General features: G+C 40.2%; 3 protein-coding genes and 1 non-coding gene across 4 annotated transcripts; 2 read left to right on the top strand and 2 right to left on the bottom strand.

Moving 5' to 3' along the window:
* Nucleotides 1–2,851: 2,851 nt before the first annotated feature.
* On the bottom strand, nt 2,852–4,000 carry Lce3el1 (late cornified envelope 3E like 1). The gene is made up of 2 exons (XM_039103334.2): nt 3,958–4,000; nt 2,852–3,370 (listed from the first exon to the last, which is right to left on the bottom strand). The coding sequence occupies exon 2, from the start codon at nt 3,351–3,353 to the stop codon at nt 3,057–3,059; it is 297 nt and encodes a 98-aa protein (XP_038959262.1). The 5' UTR covers nt 3,354–3,370; nt 3,958–4,000; the 3' UTR covers nt 2,852–3,056.
* A 6,522-nt stretch (nt 4,001–10,522) lies between these two features.
* LOC120101188 (U6 spliceosomal RNA) lies at nt 10,523–10,626 on the top strand. Its single transcript, XR_005501584.1, has one exon. It is a non-coding gene; the product is annotated as a U6 spliceosomal RNA (small nuclear RNA).
* A 3,260-nt stretch (nt 10,627–13,886) lies between these two features.
* Nucleotides 13,887–15,008, bottom strand: Lce3b (late cornified envelope 3B). Its single transcript, NM_001402584.1, has 2 exons — nt 14,965–15,008; nt 13,887–14,405 (listed from the first exon to the last, which is right to left on the bottom strand). The coding sequence occupies exon 2, from the start codon at nt 14,383–14,385 to the stop codon at nt 14,089–14,091; it is 297 nt and encodes a 98-aa protein (NP_001389513.1). The 5' UTR covers nt 14,386–14,405; nt 14,965–15,008; the 3' UTR covers nt 13,887–14,088.
* A 6,265-nt stretch (nt 15,009–21,273) lies between these two features.
* Nucleotides 21,274–22,807, top strand: LOC134485747 (late cornified envelope protein 3B-like). Its single transcript, XM_063282772.1, has 2 exons — nt 21,274–21,899; nt 22,319–22,807. Exon 2 carries the CDS (start codon nt 22,336–22,338, stop codon nt 22,603–22,605), a length of 270 nt encoding a protein of 89 aa, XP_063138842.1. The 5' UTR covers nt 21,274–21,899; nt 22,319–22,335; the 3' UTR covers nt 22,606–22,807.
* The last annotated feature ends 1,354 nt before the right edge of the window (nt 22,808–24,161 follow it).

Raw genomic sequence — 24,161 nt, 5'->3', positions numbered from 1 at the left:
GATGATGGCATGTAGTCTTGGTTTCTGTTGCTTGGGTTCCTGCGCTTGCCTCTCGCCATCAGATTATCTCTAGTGTTACTTTGTTCTGCTATTTCTGACAGTGGCTAGACTGTCCTATAAGCCTGTGTGTCCGGAGTGCTGTAGACCTGTTTTCCTCTCTTTCAGTCAGTTATGGGGACAGAGTGTTCTGCTTTCGGGCGTGCAGTTTCTCCTCTCTACAGGTCTTCAGCTGTTCCTGTGGGCCTGTGTCTTGAGTTCACCAGGCAGCTTTCTTGCAGCAGAAAAGTTGGTCTTACCTGTGGTCCCGAGGCTCAGGTTCGCTCGTGGGGTGCTGCCCAGGGGCTCTCTGCAGCAGCAGCAACCAGGAAGTCCTTCTGATTCTTAACCAGACACATGGAACATGAAGTCCAGACATTAATCCACAGTGTTTTCATTGCCAAACTTAGCGTGATTCTTTTTAGGATCATGGCAGCTCCCAGCTCAACTTATCAACCTTACCTCTATTGAGTCATCTTTTCAAAATATCTTCACAGCATTTTGGCCCACTACGAAAGGATATTGAACAGTCTTTTATTAGTGAGTCATCAACATATTCTGCTCATAGATTTAATCATGGCAGCTGAGGGTCCCACTTTAGGGAATTGGATTATTCTAGAGAGTGGATTCCACCTGATCCTGGCCAAGTTATCTCATGCACTCTTTGGAACCCATTTTCTTCAGTAAGTTATAAAGATTAAAAATCCCTGACTCCTTGGATCTTGGAATAGAAATAATCATATATTTTCCAGCCTTGGTTTATAAATTGAATAAACCTCTATGGTTTCCTGGGTTTGGTGTGTGGTTCTTTCACAGTCATATTTTTTAGTTCCTGGCAGGTGAATGAGGCAAGTGGAGGGAATGAGGACAATCTAGAGGGATAGTGAGTCTCACATTCTAGATTCCAACTGTAGGAGCCAGATTATTAAAATGGTGTTTGAGTCATATATTAGGATATTAGTTCTTAATATAAAACTTAAATATAAGAAGAAAAATCAACTTGACAGAGTCTCAATAAAAGATCATTGTTTCTGCAGAGGTCTTGAAAAATCTCAAGGAAGGGTCAAGTTCCAAATCGCTAAGAGCAGGGATTTATAACCTGTGTTCATTCTGGTTCCTGGGATAAATCAGTTTCTCCACTGTAAGCTATGTGCACTTTCTAAGAAATGATTTTACAGGCTACTTACAAAATTGAGTACCTAATACTTAGAATTTTTTCACATAATAAATTCTAGTAATTATTGATCAGACAGATAAATACATCCATATTCGGACCAGCATTTCTCTGTTCCCCTCTTCCTTGTTCTAACTGCCTGATATTCAACCTGTCAGAATCTCATTTTCTAAATCAGCAGCTCCCTCTGTCCTCTTGATTTACTCTGTTTTAAATTGAATTTGCTGACCTTGACTCTCTATTGGAGTTTTGCTGTGTCTGTACTTCCCATATCAACAGTTTTACTTCTTTACTGATTTTTGGAAGTTTTTCAGTCTTTGATTTTCTGGTGTCTTGGAATTAATATTCCTTGCTGTAGGGTCAAGCTTGTGATTAATAGCATGTTTAGAGTTATCCCTGGCTTCTATCCACAAAACTGAAAGCAACATTGATCATAAGCCCAAACTTATTTTAATTAAAAATTTGTTTGCATATGAGTTTTATGTTTAATTATGAAAAACGACAAAATTTTCATTCTCTTTCCTCCTTTTCCTGTCATCTGTTCTTCTCTTGTCCCCCTCACCTCCCTACTTTCCTTTCCATTTTCTTTCTGTGTCTCCTTTCATTGCCACCCTTTAATTCCAGGTATTTTACTTATTTTGTAATCTCAAATTTTATTGTCTGAACCTACTCTACACCTTTTTTTTACACACATACACATAAACACCAAAAGTATCTTTGTATGAGAGAAATGCAGATCTTTTTCTTTTGGAGTTTGGGTGAGCTCACTTCATATGATAATTTACAGATCCACTTATTTTCTTTCCGATTTCACAGTTTCAGTCTTCATTCAGTAAAATTTCCCTATGAAACATGTTATATGTTTTAATTATCCATTCTTCTATTGACGTGCATCTAGGCTGGCTCCATTTCCTTACTATTGTGAATGTATAAGCAATAAACATGGATATGTAAGTTTTTCTGTGTTTGGATAAAATATCCTCTGTATCTGTGCCCAGAAACAGTATGGCTGTGTTACATGGTGGGTCTGGTTTTCATTGTTGAGAAACTTATAATCTCACTTATACAGTGTCTTCATTCATTTATATTTCCAAAACAGTTACTTTTCCCACAACCTTGCCCGATACAGTGTCATTTACTTTCTTCATTGTAGCCATAATGACTTAGGTGAGATTGAATCTAATTGTGGTTTTAATTTGTGATTTCCTGACTAGAAACCCATTTTTTTTGGCTAAAATGGTTTCTGGGTATTCTAGATAACCCCAGAAAGGTACAACATCCCTACTTAGAAAGAATGGGGTACTCTATTTGAATACTCACCTAACTGCAAAGTCAGCTAAATCACTTACAAACAGTAGCTCCTCACAGTAGGCTTAGGGTTTTACTCTGAAATGAATATACACTCTACATGTCATAGGATACACCATTGCCTGTTAGAGACCCCAGACCTGTCTAATTCCTCCTCTGATGCTTCCACTCAAGTGAACATTAACATTTCTGATAGACCTTAAAAGTTTTCCTGGTGTAGAGCTATGGTGTTTTTATGCTTTGGATATGTGTAATGCTAGAATTAGAGTTAGAGAGGAAGGGCACATATTGTCACCTTTGGAGGGACAGGGAATAATGACAGTTAAATACCAATGTGATGGGAACAGAAGGTTTATTCTTGGTCAAAATCAGGGATAGGCAATGGGACTCCACAGGAAGGGCGGGAACGAGGGACCTGGACATCATACAAGCAGACAATGCTCTCCAGGATCAGAGAAGACAAGACTGGCTGGGCTCTCCTTGACCCCTGGGATATGTCTTTCCTCCAGACTCTCATGTCTCAGCATCATGCTCCAGGTTAGCAGCAGCCCCCAGAGGTGTGACCACAGCCTGAGCCCCCAGACTGCTGACCACTGCCACGGTCACAGGAACTGGAGCTCCTGCGCCTGCATCTGTGGGACCTGTGCCTGTGGTGGCTCAGGCAGCAGCCTCCCTCAGAGCTGGGAACACTGCAGCCCCCAGAGCTTGTAGCACAGCAGGAAGAAGCTGCAGGCAGACACTGTGCTGTGCTCTTTGGGGGGCACTTTGGGGAGCACTTCGGGGAGGGGCACTTGGGAGGAGGCTGGCACTGCTTCTGGCTCTGCTGGCAGGACATCTTGGCAGGAACTTGACCTAGAAGAGTAGGATAGAAGCATTATAGGGAGACGCTTCTGGTGAATGTCTACTGACTTAGTCTATCAAGCACATGTCTCCCATGACTTATTTGCTTTCCAAGCCAAGATCTCTGTGAAATAAATAGGACCAGTGATGCACAGATCCATCTGAATACAGCATTCTCAAGGCTATCAGATAGACGCATCCCTAGTTAATGCACTTAGAACAATGAGCTTTACGAAGGCAAAGGGTAACTGATCTCCATGACCTGCAAGCTATTGTCTTCCATTTTCCCTGCTTGTAGAAGGGAGTGTGGATGCTTCTAGGTACCCCTCTGCTGCAAATACAGGTATTGTGAAAATGACTCTAGGAAAATCCTCTGGCCTGATGCAGCCCTCTCAGCAGAGTGGAGGCAATGCTGAGATCCAGAACTCTGGGGTGTCAGAGACTCCTTCCTCTGTTCTCCTCCCTGTCTATCAGCCCCTGGCAAATCTTCTTCGTGCTGTCTCTACACTGGACACCTCTGTTTCTTTTACCCTAGTCAAATCCTGCTTGTTATCTCTACACCCTTTTAGCTGAGACCCTGTTCCTAGTTTGGTACTCACCAGATACAGCAAAGGCAGGAGAAGAGGGCTCTGCTGAAGAGGCTGTGGTGAATAGTCCAGGGCAGCAGCCCTTTTATCCTTGGCAGGTGTGTGATGCACAACCCAAGCATGCTGCTGCTTTCACAACAGGGGAGTTGACAGAGTCAGGTCCATCCATTCTTCATCTCTCTGTGTTCCTAGTACAATCACCATCAGTAGGGAACCAGGAAACGATGTCTCTGTGACTTCTCACCCAGGCCTGCCTAGTAAGGGGAAGGGATGAAGCTATCTTCTAATACCTTTACCATGTTTACTAAGCTTATGTTCTAAAATACAAACTCTGTACCTATGGCTTTGATAGGAAGACATGACATCGGTTACTATTGTATTTTCTTTTCTTGGGTAGATCATGTTCTATTAGGACAAAGGTGAAAATATTAATTCACACAGTTTTAAATACAGTCATGTATCACATGGCAAATGCTGTTTTCTACCTATGTGCTATGTCATTAGGCTTCAGTTGCAGAGCCTTTGGTGTGAACCTTGCCTCACCTTATATGTAATCCAGAGTATACGGCCTTACCTGCTTGTAACCCCTGCCTATATTCTTGAGTTCTGATGATGAGAAGAGTAGCTAAAACAATGCTAATGTTGATCCATGAAGTTGACTCGATGATATGAATTCCTCAGAAGATCTCACAGAACTCAGAAATTTTATCATAGTGCTTCTGGAGAAGAGGGAGGTTGAGATGAGTTGATGGTTGCTTGATGAGAACAACTCAGTAGAATTTATAATATATGAGACAGATCTACGTAGAGTGCAAACTGTCCTTAATTTTAATGTTTGTCACCTACAGTTTTATTGAAAAAAGAAGTAGCTACCAAAAACATGACCAACACGGCTGTAGAGATGGCTCATAGTTAAGAGCACTTGTTACTCAGCTGTGGACATAGGATTGGTTCCCAGCACCCACGTGGATATTCACAACTGTTTACAACTCCAGCTCCAGCCTTCTTCCACCTCCATGGGCACAAAACACATATTTGGCACATAGGCATACATGCAGACATTCACAAACAACCAATATTTAAAAAAGGACAAAAAAAGTACATGCTCAAAGTCTAATAATTTGTTTAAATTTTATTTTAATTTATGTTACATGTTTATATTTTCAGACAGAGGCAGGTGTTTGTGGACTGTTTATGACTGGTTGTAACTCTTTATAAAATGTAAAGGGTTATATGTGAGACATCCTAGAAGCATTATTTTCCCATTACCTTATTCTTATTCTACAGCAACAATCAGAGACCCAGTGATTGATCTTATACAAAAATTATTTCTTAATAGGATCTCTCTCTCTCTCTCTCTCTCTCTCTCTCTCTCTCTCTCTCTCTCTCTCCTTCTCTGACTGTCTGTCTTTCTCTGTTTCCAATTTGAAGTCTTTTTGCACTCATTCACTAGCTTTTTCTTCAGAGACATGTGCAATAATATGAATCCTTATTAAAGGAAAAAGCAGCTCCGTATGCCAATTGGATAGTAAGGGACCCCCACCTCCTTTTCTCTCTCGATGGCCATTTCACTAGCACTGTTTGATGCCCACAACCTTATCATGCCAGGATAAATTGCTCACAAGGAAGGGTAATTGGTATGTTCCTGTCCTACCTCATGGCAATGTTGTGGACCAATGCGGCATGGCAGATTATGTCTTCTCATTCCCTTGCTTTGCTGATGGGGCCAGGCCTTTGGAACTGTACCATTAGAAGAAGGGCATGTTCTTTTTTAAAGCTTTATTTATTTATTCATACTCCAGATTTTATTCCCCTCCTGGTCCACACTCTGACTGTTCCGCATCTCTTACCTCCAACCCTCCCCCTACTGCCCCGTCTCCATGAGGATGTTCCTACACATCCACCCCACCAGACCTCTAAATTTCCTGGGGCCTCCAGTCTCTTGAGGGTTATGTGTATCTTCTTTGACTGATCCCAAACCCGGGAGTCCTCTGCTGTATATGTTATGGGGGCCTCATCTTAGCTGGTGCATGCTGCCTGGTTGGTGATCCTGTGTCTGAGAGATCTCACGGGTCCAGGTTAGTTGAGACTGCTGATCCTCCTACAGGGTTGCCCTCCTCCTCAGCTTTTCCATAAACCAACAGAGTAGTCAGCAGCTTCTGTTCATTGGTTGGGCTCACAGAACCGCATCTGACTCAGGTGCTTATTGAGTCTTTTGGACGGCACTCATCATAGGTCCCTTTTTGTGAACACCCCTTAGCCTCAGTAATGGTGTCAGGTCTTGGGGCCTCCCCTTGAGCTGGTCCCCACTTTGGGCCTGTTGCTGGACCTTCTTCTTCTCAGGCTCTTCTCCATTTCCATTCCTGCATTTCTTTCAGACAAGAAGAATTAGGGATCAGAGTTTTGACTGTGGGATAGCAACCCCATCCCTCACTTGATGCCCTGTCTTTCTGCTGGAGGTAGGTTTGACAAGTTCCCTCTACCCAATGTAGGGCATTTCATGTAGCGTGGCCCCCCTTTGTGTCCTAAGAGGTCCTCACTTCCAGGTCTCTGGCACATTCTTGAGGATTGAAGAAGGCCATATTCTAATTAGCAGCTACTTTCAGGGAATTCTGGGCTGCATACAAGGCCCGTCTGCTTTCTAGTCTAAGATCCTGTTGTGCGAGAACTTTCTATCATCTTCCACAGTCTTAGTGTTTAGCCTGAGCTCCAGTTGTAGAATGAATATTTGCTTTCCATCAAAGTCATGTGGAAACTCTAACCCCTAATTTTTGGTTTTAGAAGAGTAAACCTTAGGAGTACCTTTGAATTATAAGTATGTTGTAAGAAATAAGTCTTAGTTGTTTTGAGAAAGAGCTAAGAAAGCCCCCAGCTATCTTCACGTGACTGTCTTGAGGAAACCCCTGTTTTCTTGAAGGCCACTGGATTTCCAGATGTTGTACTTGCTCTTCTTACTGGAAGTTCCTCTCACATAAGCCAATCATTTCTCTGTACTTTAAGTGATACCATGTGATGGAGCATGATTCATGAACCAGGTAACATGAATGTCATTGTGAATGTATCTGCGATCCAAGAAGATCTTACATGGGACAAACAGTGAAAGAGTAAGAATTTGGTTGTCTAGAGCTGGGACTCACAGTTATCTAAATTATGCTGCCAAAACACTGGGTCCTCAGATCCTTGGCAGAAGTGAAATATTGATTTCACCTATTTTCTAATTCTTCAGAAGCAAGGACAGGCACCATTTTTGACCATGTGGGTAGAAAGTTGTTTTTGGGAACCACACTTGAAAAGTAACCTCTGTCATGTTTTGGCATCAAAATATTCAGAAACTTTCAGCCAAGAATCATCTTATGAAATGCAAACTGTATTCTGTTGTACTTTCCAACGTTCTATCCTCAGTGCCCATTGAGGATTTTACCCTGAAAAGAACCTGTCCTGCCCTGAAAAAGTGAAGGATATGAGGACTGCATTGCAGGGTTCCAGGTGGGACACATGCCATCTCAGGGAGTATGGGCATTCTGTTATCCACAGAAGGTAGCAGCTGATCCAAAAGTATGTCTTAGGAGGAATTCTGGACTTACTAATGCCCACAGGTGCTATGATAGAGGCTCGAAGCCTTTCAGGGTTACCTCATTGGTGGATTCTCTTCAGATCATATAACTTCTAAGTCAGTGGTGACTCCTTCCTCCCTACTGAGCAGAACTAATGGCCAATTCAAGATTTTCTTGTTACCATAATGACACTTACTTGAGTCACACTTAGACAAACCTGGAGGAGAGATGGGCAATACATACCATGACTGTCATTACATGACAGATCATCTACCTGTGTAAGGTGTTCAGTTTGGTAGACATAGGATATTCTAAGTGTACACTTATTGAGACTAATTTTATAACATTTCAATTACTGTCAGAAGAAAATCCATACCCACTATCACATGCATTCCCAGTTCCATTTTGCCCCACAGGACTCTATGCAACTGAAGGGATTTAATCATATTAACCTCTTGTTCTGCTCTTTTTCAATTAGCTTATTCTTAAAACCACGATAAGGCATTTATTTAAAAGAGATAGCTTAAATTTAGTTTAGTGGATAAGATCTCTTACTGCTCTTTCAGAAGACCTGAGGTTTATTTCTAGCACCCACATAGTGGCTCTCACACAGCCTGCAAATCTCGTTCCATGGTCTATGACACCCTCCTCTGGCCTCTGTGGGCACCAAGTATGTAAGTGGTAAAGAGACATACATGGAGGCCAAACACCTATCCATGTAAAATAAAAATTCAAAAAGTTTATAAAAATTGTTCCTAAAATGCTGATCAATGTGGAGATGAAATTGCCTGGGTAATACTTCCACCATCTGGATTTGTAGAGTTATTCCTTTTGTTTTAATATTCTTTCAATGTCTCAGTTGTTGACATTTGGGCTATATATAATTATTTCCTCTTGTAGATAGTATAGAATACCACTTTTTCTTTTTCTTTTTATTCTTGAGCTTTGTTTACTTTTCTTTCTACAGTGTCTTAATGATGGAGGTTCGATTGTTGGTCTGATTGTTTCCTCCTTTTCAATATAGTAGTTTTAAGGACTGGCATTGTTCAAGACAATGCAAGTTCTAAGAACAAAGGAGATTTACTTGTCCCAGAGGAACAGAGGACAGGGAAGAAGTGACAAAGTCATGAGATTGGCAAAAAGATAATGTAACAAGGGAAAGGGGGGAAGGGATACTTGTCCTGGTCTTGGACAGTAAGCAGTTACAAAGGAGAGCCTCTGGATAGGAAGGAGACTGGTTGTTCCATAGGAAAATGGAAGTTTATAAAGATAAAAGAAGAAATGCAGAGCTAGGATGAGATATCAAATTTTGATTGAACAACTTAATTAGGCAGGCAAAAGAACAATTTGATTGTTGGTCTTCAGACTTTGATAGCTAGACCATAGTAGTTAGGCTTAGGAGCACGAAGTAGTCAAATAAGTGAATGGTGGTTAGTTTTAAAATTATAATTTAGTGGGTTTTATCAAACTAAAGGAAATGGGGGAGAAGGGCAATGGCTGACAGTTGTGTTTGGCATAATTGGCCTGGCTAGATTCCCTTCACAGCATGTAATATTTTCTACGTTTCTTTAGAAAACCAGTGTTTGTTGGGATTATTGATCAGGTTTGAGCTAAAAGAGATGAGTGGATATTTAGACATTAACAGTGGAAAGAAATGTGTCTCTAAACTTCCTGTCACTCCGCAAACAACTAGTTTTTATGAACATCTGTGAGGGACTGAAATCTAATCACTCATCTGTGTCTTCCCTCCTTAAGCTGGGCTCCTGTGATTTGTGTGTATTGCTAGTGATACTCAGAAACAGATTAAATCACTATGCAGCTAAGGTGCAGGGTAGGCATGTATGGAAACAAATTATCAAACAAGTCAACCAAATTAAACCAAACAACAATGGTGGGTACCTCTCAACCTCATGTACAAGCACTTTTTGTAGCTCTTTTCCAGGTTCAGAATGCAAGATTAACAACTTACAAGGTTCATGATACTCTTGAAACTTAAGGATTCACAAAACCCCTCTCCAAGATTTACGTATGTAGTAATGATTGCTGGGATTCAGACTTTACATCCATTGGAGCCGTCTGCAAGCCACACAATGAGCTTCTGGGATGCAGCTTTCATGACTCATCCCCTATGCTGGATGGGCATTGTGGTGATCCAGCTGCCTTTTAAGTCCAATAAATATTAGTTTGCAAAACTGAAGTTTCAGAGAATCATTAGTTTTATCTGCTCTTGGTGTCCATATCTGAAGTAAGAAAACTTTTTCTTTTTCTTTTTCCCCTCAATGAATCACATAAAAAGAAGGGTAAAAACCTGAGTTGTAGAATGGTATTTCCTTGGTGTATTGTATTTTAGTTTAAAGACAAAATCTCCCTAGGTACTAGTCACCAGCTAGTCAGAATCTGGCTGCCTTTTCTCATCACCACTCCTCTCTTCCTCCCCTCAAACTCTCATCTCCAACTTCTCACATGCTTACAGCCACCAAGAGACCCAAGGATTTTTCCCTGGAGCTGGTACTAGGCCACCTTAGTGACCGATGCTTAGCACTCTATGTATCTACATGAACATCTTGGGGAATGATTCCTGAGTCAGAGTTCAGGACCAAGGACCTTATCACAAGACCTTTTGTTTTTTGTTCACAGGCTCAAAGTTATTGAAGAAAGGAAAGGAGAAAGGAGCATGAAAATTCCCTGAGGAGTGCCCTAAAGCCTCCTAAGTATTTGCTTCTCTACCTCACTGAGGATTGCTTTCCTTTTCTTTAAAATTACTTTTTTCTTGTTTATGTTCTTTTATTTTTTATGGGTAGTTCAGTTTTACTTCTACATAGGTCTGTCTGTTTACTATGTGTGTGCCATGTATATGGAGGTAAAAGAGGATGTCAAATCCCCTAGAACTGATCTACAGATAATTGTGATACACAATGTGGATGCCAGAAACTGATCCTGGATCATCAGGAAGACCAGCTCCTGCCCTTAAACTGTTGTGCCATCTTTCTGGCTCTGACTTTCTTTAGTTATTTAAAAAATGCTTGCTTTTGGCAGCACATATTGTAAAATTGGAATGATATGGAGAAAACTAGCATAGTCCCTTTGCAAGAATGACATCCAAATTTATGATGTGATCCATATATAAACAGAATTCAAACTGATATTACAAACCAGATAACTGTGGTAGACATTTAACCCATGAGATGATAAACACATCTAAGCAGAAATGCATATGCATAGTCCTGGTTGGATAACTTGCTGTGTAACGGGACAGAGAGTCAAGTAGTCATGTGAGTGCATCGAGTGACAGACTCACAGATGAACACCAAAGGCGTAATCAGGTTTAGGTAAGAGTTTCCATGTATCAATTTTTTGTTGCCCTATGGTTTGGGATGTTGTCATTTAATGTCACATAGGAGTGCCTAAGATGAGGTCAGCAGTGTGTCAGATGTGACAGTGTTGGGAAAGCAGAAGGAAGAGTAGGATGAGGAGCTCCATTACACCATAGTTGGGCAGAGTAGTTGGTTCTGGGTACTGAGAGTCATTATGAAACCCAGGAAGCAAAGAGGTTTCTTGAGACCAGACTGCACACATAGAGCTCATATTGAAGAATAAAACTTTATGTATAGTAGGAGCAGCATAATATGCTCAGTAAAAATGCTGACTCAGGAGCTCAGAATTACTGGCTTTGCATCCTGAACTCTATAGGTGATAACTGTCTTAAGGTATGGGTGTTTCAGGACAGACAAGGCTCCTGTGTGGTGAAAGCACAATGTAGTCCTGATGTCAGATCAAGACCTAAACATCATCTCCTAAAAACTTGTGAGTCTACCAATTTGCATACCTCTAAGCTTCAGTCATAGGCCAGAAGGAGCTACCTCATTTGGGTTGGGATCCAGAGAGGGAATCAGCTGATTAATAAAAAATAAATGTAGCAGAGTCTTTGTGTACACCTGACAGTCACAAAGTGCATTTAAATTAACTTTTTCAAAATTTCCTGTTAACACTGGAGATACATTTCTTTCTGATCCTTAACCAGACCCTTGGAACATGAATTATGCCCATTAATCCACACTGTTTTCATTGTCATTTCTTGACAGCATTCTTGCCCATGATGAAGGGATACCCAACAGTTTTTCAGTAGTGAGTTATGAGCATCTTGTGGTCATAGTTTAATCATGGCATCTGAGGGTCCCACTTTAGGGAGTTGGATTGTTCCAGAGAATGGGTTCCATGTGGACCTGTCCAGGTTATGTCATGTCATTCTTTGGAACCCATTTTCTTCATTAAATTATAAAGATTAAAAAACCCTGAGTCCTTTGATCTTGGGATAGAAGTAATCAGATATTTTCCAGGCTTGGTTTATAAATTGAATAAACCTCTACAGTTTCCTGGGTTTGGTGGGCAGCTCTTTCACAGTCATATTCTTTAGTGTCTGGCAAGTGAATGAGACAAGTGGAGGGAATGATGACAATTTAGAGGAATATTGAGTCTCACATTCTAGATTCCAAATGTAGGAGCCAGATTATTTAAAGTGGGTTTGAGTGATATATTAGGATATTAGTTCTTAATATAAAAAATTAAATATAAGAAGAAAAATCAATTTGGTAGAGGTTCAATAAAAGAATACTCTTTCTGCAGAGGTCTTGAAAAATCTCAAGAGAGGATCAAGTGCCATGTGGCTAAGAGCAGGGATTTATAAGCTGTGCATTTTGGGTCCTGGGACAAAGCACTTTCTCCACTGTAAGATGTGTGCACTTTCTGAGAAATGACCTTATAGGTTACTTACAGAATTGAGTGTCTACCTCTTAAGAGTTTTTCATATGATAATCTCTAGTAACCTACTGATCAGACAGTTAAATATATTCATATTCTGGCCAGCATTTCTCTGTTCCCCTCTTCCTTGTTCTAACTGCATGATATTCAACCTGTTAGAATTTCATTTTCTAAATCAGCAGCTCCCTTTGTCCTCTTGACTTACTCTGTTTTAGCTTGAATTTGCTCACCTGGCCTCTCTGTTAGAGTTTTGTTGTGTCTGTACTTCCTATACCAATGGTCTTTACTTCTTGACTGATTTTTTGGATGTTTTTCAGTCTTTGATCTTCTGGTACTTGGAATGGATATTCCTTGCTGTAGGGGCTAGCTTGTGATTTGTTTTTCTGACATCTACCCACAAAAGGCCAGCAACCTTCTTCGTAAGCCCAAACTAATTTCAATTAAAATTTTTATTAGCATACAAAGGTTTATGTTTAATTATTAAAAAAAGTTCTCTTTTCTCCTCTCCTTGCCACCTGTTCTACTCTTGCTCCCACACCTCCCTAGTTTCTTGCTTATTTTCCTTTTTCTTGTGCCCCTTTCCTACCCTGAATTTTCTTATTTCATATTCTTGATTTTGTTTCACAGTCTAAAACTAGCACACTCCTTTCTTTTACTCACATACACTCAAACCTTAAAAATATCTTTTTATGAAAGAGAACCCGATTTTGCCTTTCTGAATCTGGGTGACTTCACTTCACATGATAATTTACAGATCCATTCATATTTTTGCATATTTCACAATTTCATTGTTCTTTATAGGTAAGCAAAATTCTATTGTGAAACACTTTACATCTTTTAATTATCTATTCTTCTGTTGATGGGCATGTAGGTTGGCTCCATTTTTTTGCTATTGTGCATAGATAAGCAATAAATATGGATGTATAAGTATCTCTGGGGTTGGATTAAAAACTGCTCTGTGTATGTGCCCAGAAGCAGTATGACTGGGTTACATGGATGTTCTGGTTTTGATTGTTGAGGAGCTTACATTCTGACTTATACAGTGGCTTCTCTCACATTTCCACCACAGTTACTCTTCTCCACAGCCTTGCCTGATATGTTATCATTTATTTTCTTCCCAGTAGCCGTAATGACTTAAGTGAGATTAAACTAATGGTAGTTAATTTGTATTTTCTTTACTTGAAGTGCATTTTTTTTATGGGAAAAATTGTGTCTGGGTATTTCTAGACACCCCTCAGGAAACCACAAGGTCCCTACCTAAAAAGAACTGGCTGCTCTATTTGAATACTTACCTAACTGCAAAGTTATTATTTACTAATTAGATACTAGAGTCACTCATCAAAGCAAACAGTAGCTCCTCATAGCAGTTGTGTTCTACTGTGAGATGAATATACACTCTACATGTCATAGGACATACCGTTCCTTGTTAGAGATCCCAGTCCTGTTCATTTCCTCTTCTGTTGATTCAACCCAAGTAAACATTAACATTTCTGTTAGATCTCTAAACTTTTCCTGGTAAAGAGCTTTTTTCTTTCTTTTTTCTTTTTTTTTATGCTCTGAATGTGCGTAGTGCCGCAATTAGGAGTTGGAGGGTAGGGGCACATACCTGCCACCTATGAAGGGACAGGGAACAATGACAGTGACATACCAGTGTGATGGGTGATAGAAGCTTTATTGTTTGTCAGAATCAGAAATGGGAACAAGGGCCCTAGGCATCACACAAGTAGAGAATGCTCTCCAGGATCAGACAAGACAAAACAGGCTGGGCTTTCCTTGACCCACAGAATTCTTGTTTCCTCCAGACTCTCATGTCTCAGCATCATGCTCCAGGTTAGCAGCAGCCCCCAGAGGTGTGACCACAGCCTGAGCCCCCAGACTGCTGACCACTGCCACGGTCACAGGAACTGGAGCTCCTGCGCCTGCATCTGTGGGACCTGCGCCTGTGGGGACTCAGGCAGCAGCCTCCCTCAGAGCTGGGGACACTGCAGCCCCCAGAGCTTGTAGCACAGCAGGAAGAGGCTGCAGGCAGACACTGTGCTGTGCTCTTTGGGGGGCACTTTGGGGAGCACTTCGGGGAGGGGCACTTGGGAGGAGGCTGGCACTGCTTCTGGCTCTGCTGGCAGGACATCTTGGCAGGATTCAGTAGGCCTGGTTTAGGAAAGAAAACAACTGTTAGTAATCTACAGAGTTTTGTATCTTCATCTCTGGTATTTTCTTCCTTGTGCTCCAAGAACTAGGGAAAGCTGATGCAGTTGGAATTCAGTAGACGGGGCCAGGTGCCTCCCATTCTGTTTGCTTCCTAGGCTCTAGAAGTACAGACTGAGTTTGTTTTTGCATCTGGCTTTTTTTTTATCTTTGAAGAATAATACCTGGCAGGTGCCTGTGTTTGGGGAAAAAAAGCAATCAGGAATCGGGGTGTCATAGGGTACATGTGAATACCTGAATGGGAAGGGCATGAGCTGTGCCAAGTGGATGCTGAGCTTGTGGATTGTAGAATTCTTGTCAACCCCCTTGATTCTACCTATTTAAATACTCACCTATTACAAACTCATTTGTTTTTAAATTGAATGCTAGAAATTGATTTTTCCCCTATTTCACTTATGTTTGGGTTTTTATGGAAGTATCTTACTATTTCTCCCTCTATTACTACGCTCTTAATGTTCCCTTCCAACGTCTCACTCCAAGGCCCATCCCTCTGGATACTCACTAGATTCAAAGGAGGCAGAAGTCTGTGTCTGAGGATGTCGTGGCAGAGGAGCGCAGGGCAGGAGCTCTTTTATCCCGTGCAGCTGGTGATGTCACCTGGTGATTTCACAACCAGAGGCAGTGTTACTTGGACACATGTCCAGTGTTTTTCTCTTGCACACCCATAAAGTCCAACTAAGGATTGAACCAGGAACAAGGAACAAGGGTTGTTCATATTCATCCCAATGAGGTCTCCAGGAAACTCCCCTTCCTTCCTTCCATCTTCCCTCCCTTCTTTCTACCTCCTTTTCTTTTTCCTCTTTTGTGTTGCATATCTTGGAGAATATTGTATCTTATTATTTTCTTTGCCATGATTGTGAATGAATTCTACACACAACACACACACACAACACACACACACACACACACACAATCAAACAAAAAAATCTTAAATCATAAAATATTGTCCACAAATCCCATACTGCCTCAGGAACATGACACATTCCGCTGCCCGCTGAGCTCCAGCAGTAGAGCACCTGGGAAGTTATGAGGAAGTGTGAGGCCTTGTTTGGTGACAGTCCCTGAGTAACCTCATGGTGCCTAAAAATGATGTGGAGTTTCTCGATACGGAAGAACAAAAGCAAGTCATTAACTATAAATAAAAAACAATTGCATTACACAGATGAAGAGGCCTTCTGCTTGATATTAGTAAATTCTTGTGAGCTGAAATCTGACTGAATTAATGTAATATCATATTAGGATAAAATGTAGTTTGGGCTATAGTTAACAACTTTAGTAATTCACATACAATTTAAATTTTTTGGTTATTAAAATATCACACTATATATTTGTGTTCTCTTACAGAGAGAAATATTTATGGCTTAGAATTAACCCATAAAAAGCAGGTGATGCACAGTATACAGTTACTTATATCTTAAAATTAATCATATTGTGAATGAAAATTGTCATAGTAAAGATGTCTCATTTTACATGGCCATTAAAACCTATATGATAATTTAAACAATTATATTTGGCTCCTTTCATTCTTACAGTAACTGATGCTAATGTATTATCTCCTTTCTCAGCTAAAAAACTGAAGAGGATGAGGAAAGCTGATGTGTATGGAACTCATTGGATCATACCGTTGCAACATTCAAATCTACTGGGAAAAAACAAAGACAGACTGAAATCAATAGATTAAATGAATGAGGTGAACAACATCTTTATAGCCAAACAGCATGTCTTGCTGAAAGGAGCTAAAGGTGAGCATCAAATGTAAACATTACAATTGTCTCCAAAACACACAGCTGGACAAGAAAATGGTTTCACTTCCCTCAGTTAGTTTTCTTTCCAGTTGTTTAGTAATAAAAAGATTCCTTTATCCCAATCCCACAGCAATAAGAGAAATTTATAAAAGCAGAAAGCAAATTGTTATAAATCCCAGAGCAGGACACCCTTATCCTATTCTTACCTCACCTGCAGGCCATTAGGATTTCACAGGTGTTCTAGGGCAAAGGTCAGCAGTCTTTAAAGGATACCTGGCACTATATTAAGTTTCTTTATCCATAATTGAGGAGTTACCAGTAAATTATTACACACACCTGAGCACTCTGGGGGAAGTGTCAGTAATTGAGATAGAGCAGGCAGAAATATAGCATCATCAGGTTAGGGTTGGCTGTCATATCTCCACCATGCCAGGAGCTTCCCACTTCGTTCACTATCCAGACGTTCCTCTGCAGTGTGAAGTTCTTGGTCTCTTTACTTGAGGTCTTAGCCTCATTGCAGTTTCAGAGCCATTTCTCTTTCTTTTGAGAGCCTGTAACTAGATACTGGATGGAATGAGGATCAGATCAGTGATGAAATGATAGACAGTTCCATGAAGACCCAATGGTGCAGACACAGGAAGAAAAGAGTGGAAAATATGTTTCTGTTCTCAGCTGCTGTGCTGAGCAGAGCAAGCCTCAGACGATGCCCTATGTGTGTGCTTAGTGTCCCTTTTGGTTTTCCTGAGCACTCTAAATTTACAACTTACATCCTAATGTAGGTCTTCAGAAGTGCTTTGGTATAGAGTAGTGGTTCCCAACATTCCTAATGCTGCATCCCTTTAATACAGTTCCTCATGTTATGATGACCCTCCAACAATAAAATTATTTTTGTTGTTACTACCTAAGTGTAATTTTGTTACTGTTATGAATCATAATATAAATATCTGTGTTTCCCTATGGTCCTAGGTGACCTCTCTGGAAGAGTCAGTTGACCCTCAAAGGGGTTGCAACCCTCAGGTTGAGAGCCACTGGTATAGGTAATGACACAGGAAGTAGAGGTCAGCCTAGTAGAGGTAATGTTCACAGCACACTGGAGTATATAGCACACCTTCTATGTGTCTTCACACAAACCAGATCCACTTCTTTCTAATGACTAGCATTGGCTTTTTCCCTTGAATTTCTTCTCACTTGGCCATTAACTCCTGTCCTCGATTACGTGTCAACTCTGTGCTTGACACTGATGACACAACTGTAATGAGACCCAGATTATCCTTACTGGTGCATTGTAATTAATCAAAGGGAAATATACCAAGTGATAAACTGTAGCTAGGGTACACATAAAATAAGTTTTAGGTTCTCTGAGGTACTTAAGAACAGGATTTAACCTCACTGGGGATTCAGGTCTCTAGACCGCTGAATAGCTTTTGACCTTTTTGTTCTATAAAGCCAAGTACAAAAACTGATTTTGGTTCAAACAGGCTTAATCTTGAGTCATAAGGCAGCAACTGAAGAGCAGTACTTCAGTGGTTGGTCAACTCAAGGTTTCTGGGTGACTCATCAAGGAGAAGCTCCTTAATTCCTTTGAGCCAATTGGGCATTGAAGGCATGAGCTGGGGCAGGAGAGGCTGAGCCTGGTGGGCTGTGTCACCAGAACTGTCTGTCTGCCTTCTATGACTATGTGACACATGTCTTTGTAGATTTCAAGTAATCATGTGGAGTCTATTTGTGACTCCCTAAATTTTTGGTCATTCTTAGTTACTTTGATTTAAGCAAATACAATTACTGTGATCTTACCCTCTACATTACATTACAAATACACTAGGTACTCATAATTTCTAAAAATTCAGATGGCATCAGTTCTAGAGAAATGGGTGAAGTAGCAAGACTAGAGCTCATATCAAAGAGCTGCTAAAACATGGAATCGTTTCCATAGAAACAGAGAAGTAGCAACCCATAATAAAATATTCAGCAAATAAATATCAAAAAAGAGCGTCTTCAATTTGAAAAAGGGAATCAACAAAGCCTTATGACTAACATCATGCCTAGTAGTGAGAAGAATGAAACTTTATTCCTAAGATGGAGAGCAGTACAGAGTTAGATCTAGGCTGTTTAGGGTATGATATTAGACCTAAAATACAGTTCCAATGAAGACTCAAAGGCAATTTATTGGAGGAAGGAGATGTCAATATGGATAAAGGAATATTTCACAAGAACTGATCTCTAAATGAAGAGCTACAGGAAATCAGAGGCTACAGAGGGAGGGAAGACAAAAATTTCTCTTTCTTTTTTTCTTCTCTTTTTTATTTTTCTGCTTTTCTTTTATTCCTCAAGGACTGAGATTCCAGTTCTCAGTAATTATCTCTAAACATGTGAATCAAGGCAACTGAAGTTCTAGTCAGTAAGGTGTGTGCATGCGTGTGTGTGTGTGTGTGTGTCTGTGTGTGTTGGGGGGTGGGTACGTGAATACATGAATTTGAGAGAAGATGGTCATGGGGGGACAAGGGAGGAGTTGGATGTGAAAAGGTTTCAAATATAACAAACACACTGTTTTCATGTATGAAATTCTCAAATTAAAAAATTATACTGAAATAATTGGGCATCTCTATGTTAATCAGAACATATTTAATATTATATTAAAAATGAAAAGATATTATAACATAATATAAACATATAATAAAGATAATAGATAAATGTGTAAAGACAAACACAAACTTCTAAAATAGTATCTAGGACAAAATACTGTGACAATGGTTATGTAATTTTTATGATAAACTTTTATATATGACAAAAAGACACAGTTCAAAAGGGAAATACTGAACTCCACAATTTAAACTTCTGAGATAATGGTACATGATTAAACATGCCTGTAGCGATTCATGACTAATTTCTGTACTTTTGAGACTGTGACAGAAAGATGAGTTTGTGGCCACTTTTAGGTAAAGTGAGATTGATACAAAGAACAGTATAACAGGTAAAGAATAAAAACTACTGCTTTTGAAGAATTCACAATTAAAGCTCATAAACTCAAAGAAGAGATTAGTAAAGCAATGTTTAATTGAAGGCTTGTGTTTAGAACATTTTAAAGCAATGAACAATCTGATTAAAATAGGAAGTTTTTTAAAAATTAATTTATTTTTTTTATTCTTTAATCTTTTTTTTTACAGTCCAGACTTTATCACCTTCCCAGTCCACCTTCCAAGTGTTCCACGTTCCACACCTTCCCCACGACTGCTGGTCTCCAAGAGGATGTTACCACCCTGTCTACTCCACCAGACCTCCCAACTCCCTGGAGTCCCACCTTTCTTGAGGGTTAGGTGCATATTTTCTGACTGAGTCCAGACCCAGCAGTCCTCTGCTGTATATCTGTTGGGGGCCTCATATCAACTGGTGTATGCTGCCTGGTTGGTGGTTCAGTGTCTGAGAGATCCTGGGGATCCAGGTTAGTGGAGACTGCTGGTCTTCAATAGGAAGATATTTTTAAAGGCAACATTTTAACAAAGAAGGGACATGGAGGATCTATTAATTGGTGTCATTACTCACTAAGGAAATGCAATTAAGAGCAAAGTGAGAGATTACCTGTACACACTGCAACAGCTAAAATAAAGGTCTTGGCAGTGTGGAATCCTGTAGAGGCTGTGGAGTGGCTAGATTCAGCCACTGCTGGTGAGAGGACAAAGTATGCAACCATGTTGGAAGTTTTTAAAAATTGTCCTGGATGATTAAACATGCACTGGGTGTTTATCTTGGAAACTCAGTTCTTTAATATTGGTTCAAGTAAGACTGAAGTCGGGGGTTGGGGATTTAGCTCAGTGGTAGAGCACTTGCCTAGGAAGCACAAGGCCCTGGGTTTGATCCCCAGCTCTGGAAAAAAAAAAAAAAAGAAAGACTGAAGCCATATTTTTATAGAAAATTTCAGAGATGGTATGTGTATTTTTTTTCCTCACAGTTTTTCAAACATAAGGTATTTTAAATGACATTCAACTTGTGAATGGGTTAAAAAACTTGGTGTGTGTGTGTGTGTGTGTATGTGCGTGTGTATGTATATATGTAAAGTGTGTGTGCGTATACATACAGAATAAAGCAATGAAGAAAATAACTATTGATCTATGAAACAAAAGGAATGAAGATGAAATGCAAAAAGCTAGACTTTAAATGCTACACACACAAAACCAAATAATAATAATAATAATAATAATAATAATAATAATAAAAAAGAACCAAGCCAGGGCAAATGAATTTCTACAAAAACAAAATGTTTATGCACAGCAAAAGAAGCAAAAAATCAAGACTGATAAAGTGGGAAGTATTTGTGAACGATACATCTTATAAAGAGTTAATATAATAATATATTACGAATTCAAAGATCTCAATAGCAAAGGAAAAAAAATCCTGATCTTAAAATCAGAGAAACAACCTGAGGAAATATTTCCTAAAAGAAGACATACAAATTGCTTGTAGATGTATGAAAAAAGGTTTATTGTCCTTAATTATCAGAGAAGTACAAATTAAATCTACAATGAAACATCACCTCACACTTGTGAGAGTGGCTATCACTAAAGATGCAAGAAAGAATAAGCGCTGCCAAGAATTTTGCGGAAAATAGGATATTTAATAGAAATGTAAAACGTCCCAGCCAGTGTAGAAGACAGTATTGAGGTCCTGAAAAAAATTAAAAATTAACTGTTATGTGATCATCAACGTCATTAGGTGTGTATATTCACTGAAAAGATATATACACCCTTATTTTTATTGCTGCACTATTTGCAAGATTTATAATAAAGAATGTGCCTAAATGTGTATTTGTGGATGAATGCATACAGAACACATGACATATTTTCAGCCTTTGGAAAAAAGGACAGGCATTCCTGTTATTTCAGACAACAGGAATTAATCTGGAAGATATCACATTAAGTGACATAAGCTATAAACAGAAAGATCTGTTTTGAATGATATCACTTATATTTGGATTCTAAAATAAATAACACTCAAAGGAGCATAGTGTAAAATGGTGGTTGTCAGATACTGAAGGTGGAGTGAGAAACCTGGGGAGATCTTTCTTCTTAATGATAGAAGTTGTGAGTCTTGTCATCTCTAAGTCCCTTGTCTGAAGCTAATCTAAGATATCTTTCTGTCGTCTTGTTCTATATGTTGTATCCTTATAAGGCACTGCCTTTTCTCTACAGTCACCCACAGAAAGCATTAGAAGAACCCATCCTATACCTTTTGGTCTGCAATACAATGGGGGGTTTGCCTTATAAAGGCTGGAGCCTTATGCATGAGTTCTTGAATTCATCCAGGATAAAACTGCGATCTCATCATGTTCAAATGTACTCAATTTTTTGAGTGATGGGTATACTCTATACATCTCATGTTAATGCATGAGATCAAAACAGGGCTAGAACTTGTGAATGAATGGGGAAAGGTTAGATAATGTCTGGGAAAGAACAAAAGGAAGTGATTTTACAGTCACTAGTGCTTCCTGGTTCCACCTTATGGGTTCTTTAAGCACGTGCACAGGAAAGCACTGGAAACCAGAAACTAGGAAGTGTCTAGCACTGTCACCTCCCTGAGTTGTGAAAACAGCAACATGCTTGTGTGATGCTTCACCAGTTCTACACAGAATAAAAAGGCTCCTGCTCTGGATTCCTCATCCACAGCCTGCTCAGAAGTTCTCCTATCACCTTTGCATCTGGTAAGTGGCAGTCTGGGACCACTTCATCATGTGGGAGTATGTGGGACAGCATACGGGCCAGATTTGAACTAGAACCCTAGGAAGAGGTCCACGACAGGCCATGGTAGGGGAGGTAATGATGAGGGAGGAAAGAATGTTTGGCTTACGGTCAGTGAGTTGGGAGTCCTACAAACCATAGGACACTGGGATTGTTTTTTAATCATTGTTCTGAGTGCATTTACTAGAGATGCACAAGGATCTATCTTCTAGTCTTGAGAATGCTTTATTTAGATAGCTGTGTACCTCCACAGTCCTATTTATTTCATAGAGATCTTGGTTTGGGAAGCAGATAGGTCATGGGAGGCATGTGCTTGATAGACTAAGTCAGTAGACATTCACCGGAGGCTTCTCCCTATAATGCTTCTATCCTACTCTTCTAGGTCAAGTTCCTGCCAAGATGTCCTGCCAGCAGAGCCAGAAGCAGTGCCAGCCTCCTCCCAAGTGCCCCTCCCCGAAGTGCTCCCCAAAGTGCCCCCCAAAGAGCACAGCACAGTGTCTGCCTGCAGCCTCTTCCTGCTGTGCTACAAGCTCTGGGGGCTGCAGTGTCCCCAGCTCTGAGGGAGGCTGCTGCCTGAGCCACCACAGGCGCAGGTCCCACAGATGCAGGCGCAGGAGCTCCAGTTCCTGTGACCGTGGCAGTGGTCAGCAGTCTGGGGGCTGCTGCTGACTTGTATCACGAGGTTGAGACAAGAGAGTTTTGAATACTGAGCCACCTTGGCTTGTGCTCTCTCAGACATCCTTATCTCTCTTGAGCTATGTGTTCTTAGACTCTTCTAATGGATTTCCCGAAAGCCTGGTTGCCTCTCCTTCTCATGGTTCCATCACCTGTGTCTGGGCATGTCAGTGAATAAAGTTCTTTCTCAGCATTACCAGTATGTTACTTGTTCCTTGAATTATTCCACACAGGGTTGCTCAGTGCTTTTTTCCCACTTTGTCAGCTTTTGAAGGCCCAAGATACCCAACACTTGAGGCCATCTCAGCTTTGTAATGAAGAAATAATGCCTTAGATTCTTCTTTTTCATACAGCAGATATATGTGGGAACTTCCAGGATAGAAGTGTGTGTGTGTGTGTGGGGGGGCAGGCATGTTATATTGAAGAGCCTCTTGGGAAAGTGCTACATTTTCCTGTGTAACTGAGGGTTAAAACCACTTGATAGCAAAATTGCTATTTTCTTTGTAACATGGAAGAAAGGATGGAGATGTGGAGAAAGGTCTATGGGTAGGAGATTAAGCCAAGCTACAAATAATAGTTTCCAGAGGGTGAACTGGACAATTGAAAAGTTAGTAAACTGAAGAAATTGGAATTGAGGGATTTTCCTGGAAGCAAAGGAAGAGCTGGGTATGCTGAAAAAACTGGACAAAAGAGGGTATGAGAAGTATCTCAGTGGCTGCAGATTGTAGACTTCAATTTCTCTTACAAAATGAAGAGGCAAAATGATGTGGGATTTGCAAAGAGATTTGATTGGGGTCACCTACTTTAACTTTGGAGGGGAGCAGAGCCTATTTCTACTGTACACTACAGTGGTCATTTTCCATGTGAACTGTGTGTGTGCCTTCATCTTGATGGTTTGAGTTTTTCAATATTACAGAATCTCATATGCCCTATGACTCTTGCACTAACTCAAGAAAGGTATCCGAACCAAGTTGAGTGTATTTGGAGGCTGAGAATGGAGAGTATAGACTATGAATAAAATCTATGTAAAACGGAAGTTCAATGGAATAAAATATCTCAAATAGCTTTGCTTTTTCACTTTCTCTCAAAGTCAACTGGGCATCTGCTTTGCATTAATATCCTTGGACACATATCTTCTTATGAAAAAGAAGGAAACATCAAGAGGAAGTTTGAATGCAAGTCTGAGCTCTCTTTGCTCCACTACTCAAATCCCTTGACTGGCTGGGACAGAGTGCTCTGAGAAAGTAGCCATGGACATGAGACCCCTTTTGAGTAGGATTGAGGATCTGCATGATAGGCTTTATGATCTTCATGATGTTCTTGGGAAGCACTCTACAGAGTTGGAATTAAAATGCATCACAGACGAAAGTGATCATTTTACAGGTTGGTATCTGTAGTTTCTTGCACTGGATGCAGTTGGATTTATAACTTTCTTGATAGTAGTCAGCAGTGTAGGATGGGTAAATCCAGGCCTGGTAAAAATTTAAGGCATGAAATACTTGACTTTTTAGGGTGTTAGGAAGTCAGAGTGTCACTGCTAGATTCTCAGC

Source organism: Rattus norvegicus, chromosome 2, assembly GCF_036323735.1.
Source record: "Rattus norvegicus strain BN/NHsdMcwi chromosome 2, GRCr8, whole genome shotgun sequence".
In the NCBI taxonomy this organism is placed as follows: Eukaryota; Metazoa; Chordata; class Mammalia; order Rodentia; family Muridae; genus Rattus; species Rattus norvegicus.
Note: the sequence above shows the minus strand (reverse complement) of the source record. Positions and strands in the feature narration are given on the sequence as shown.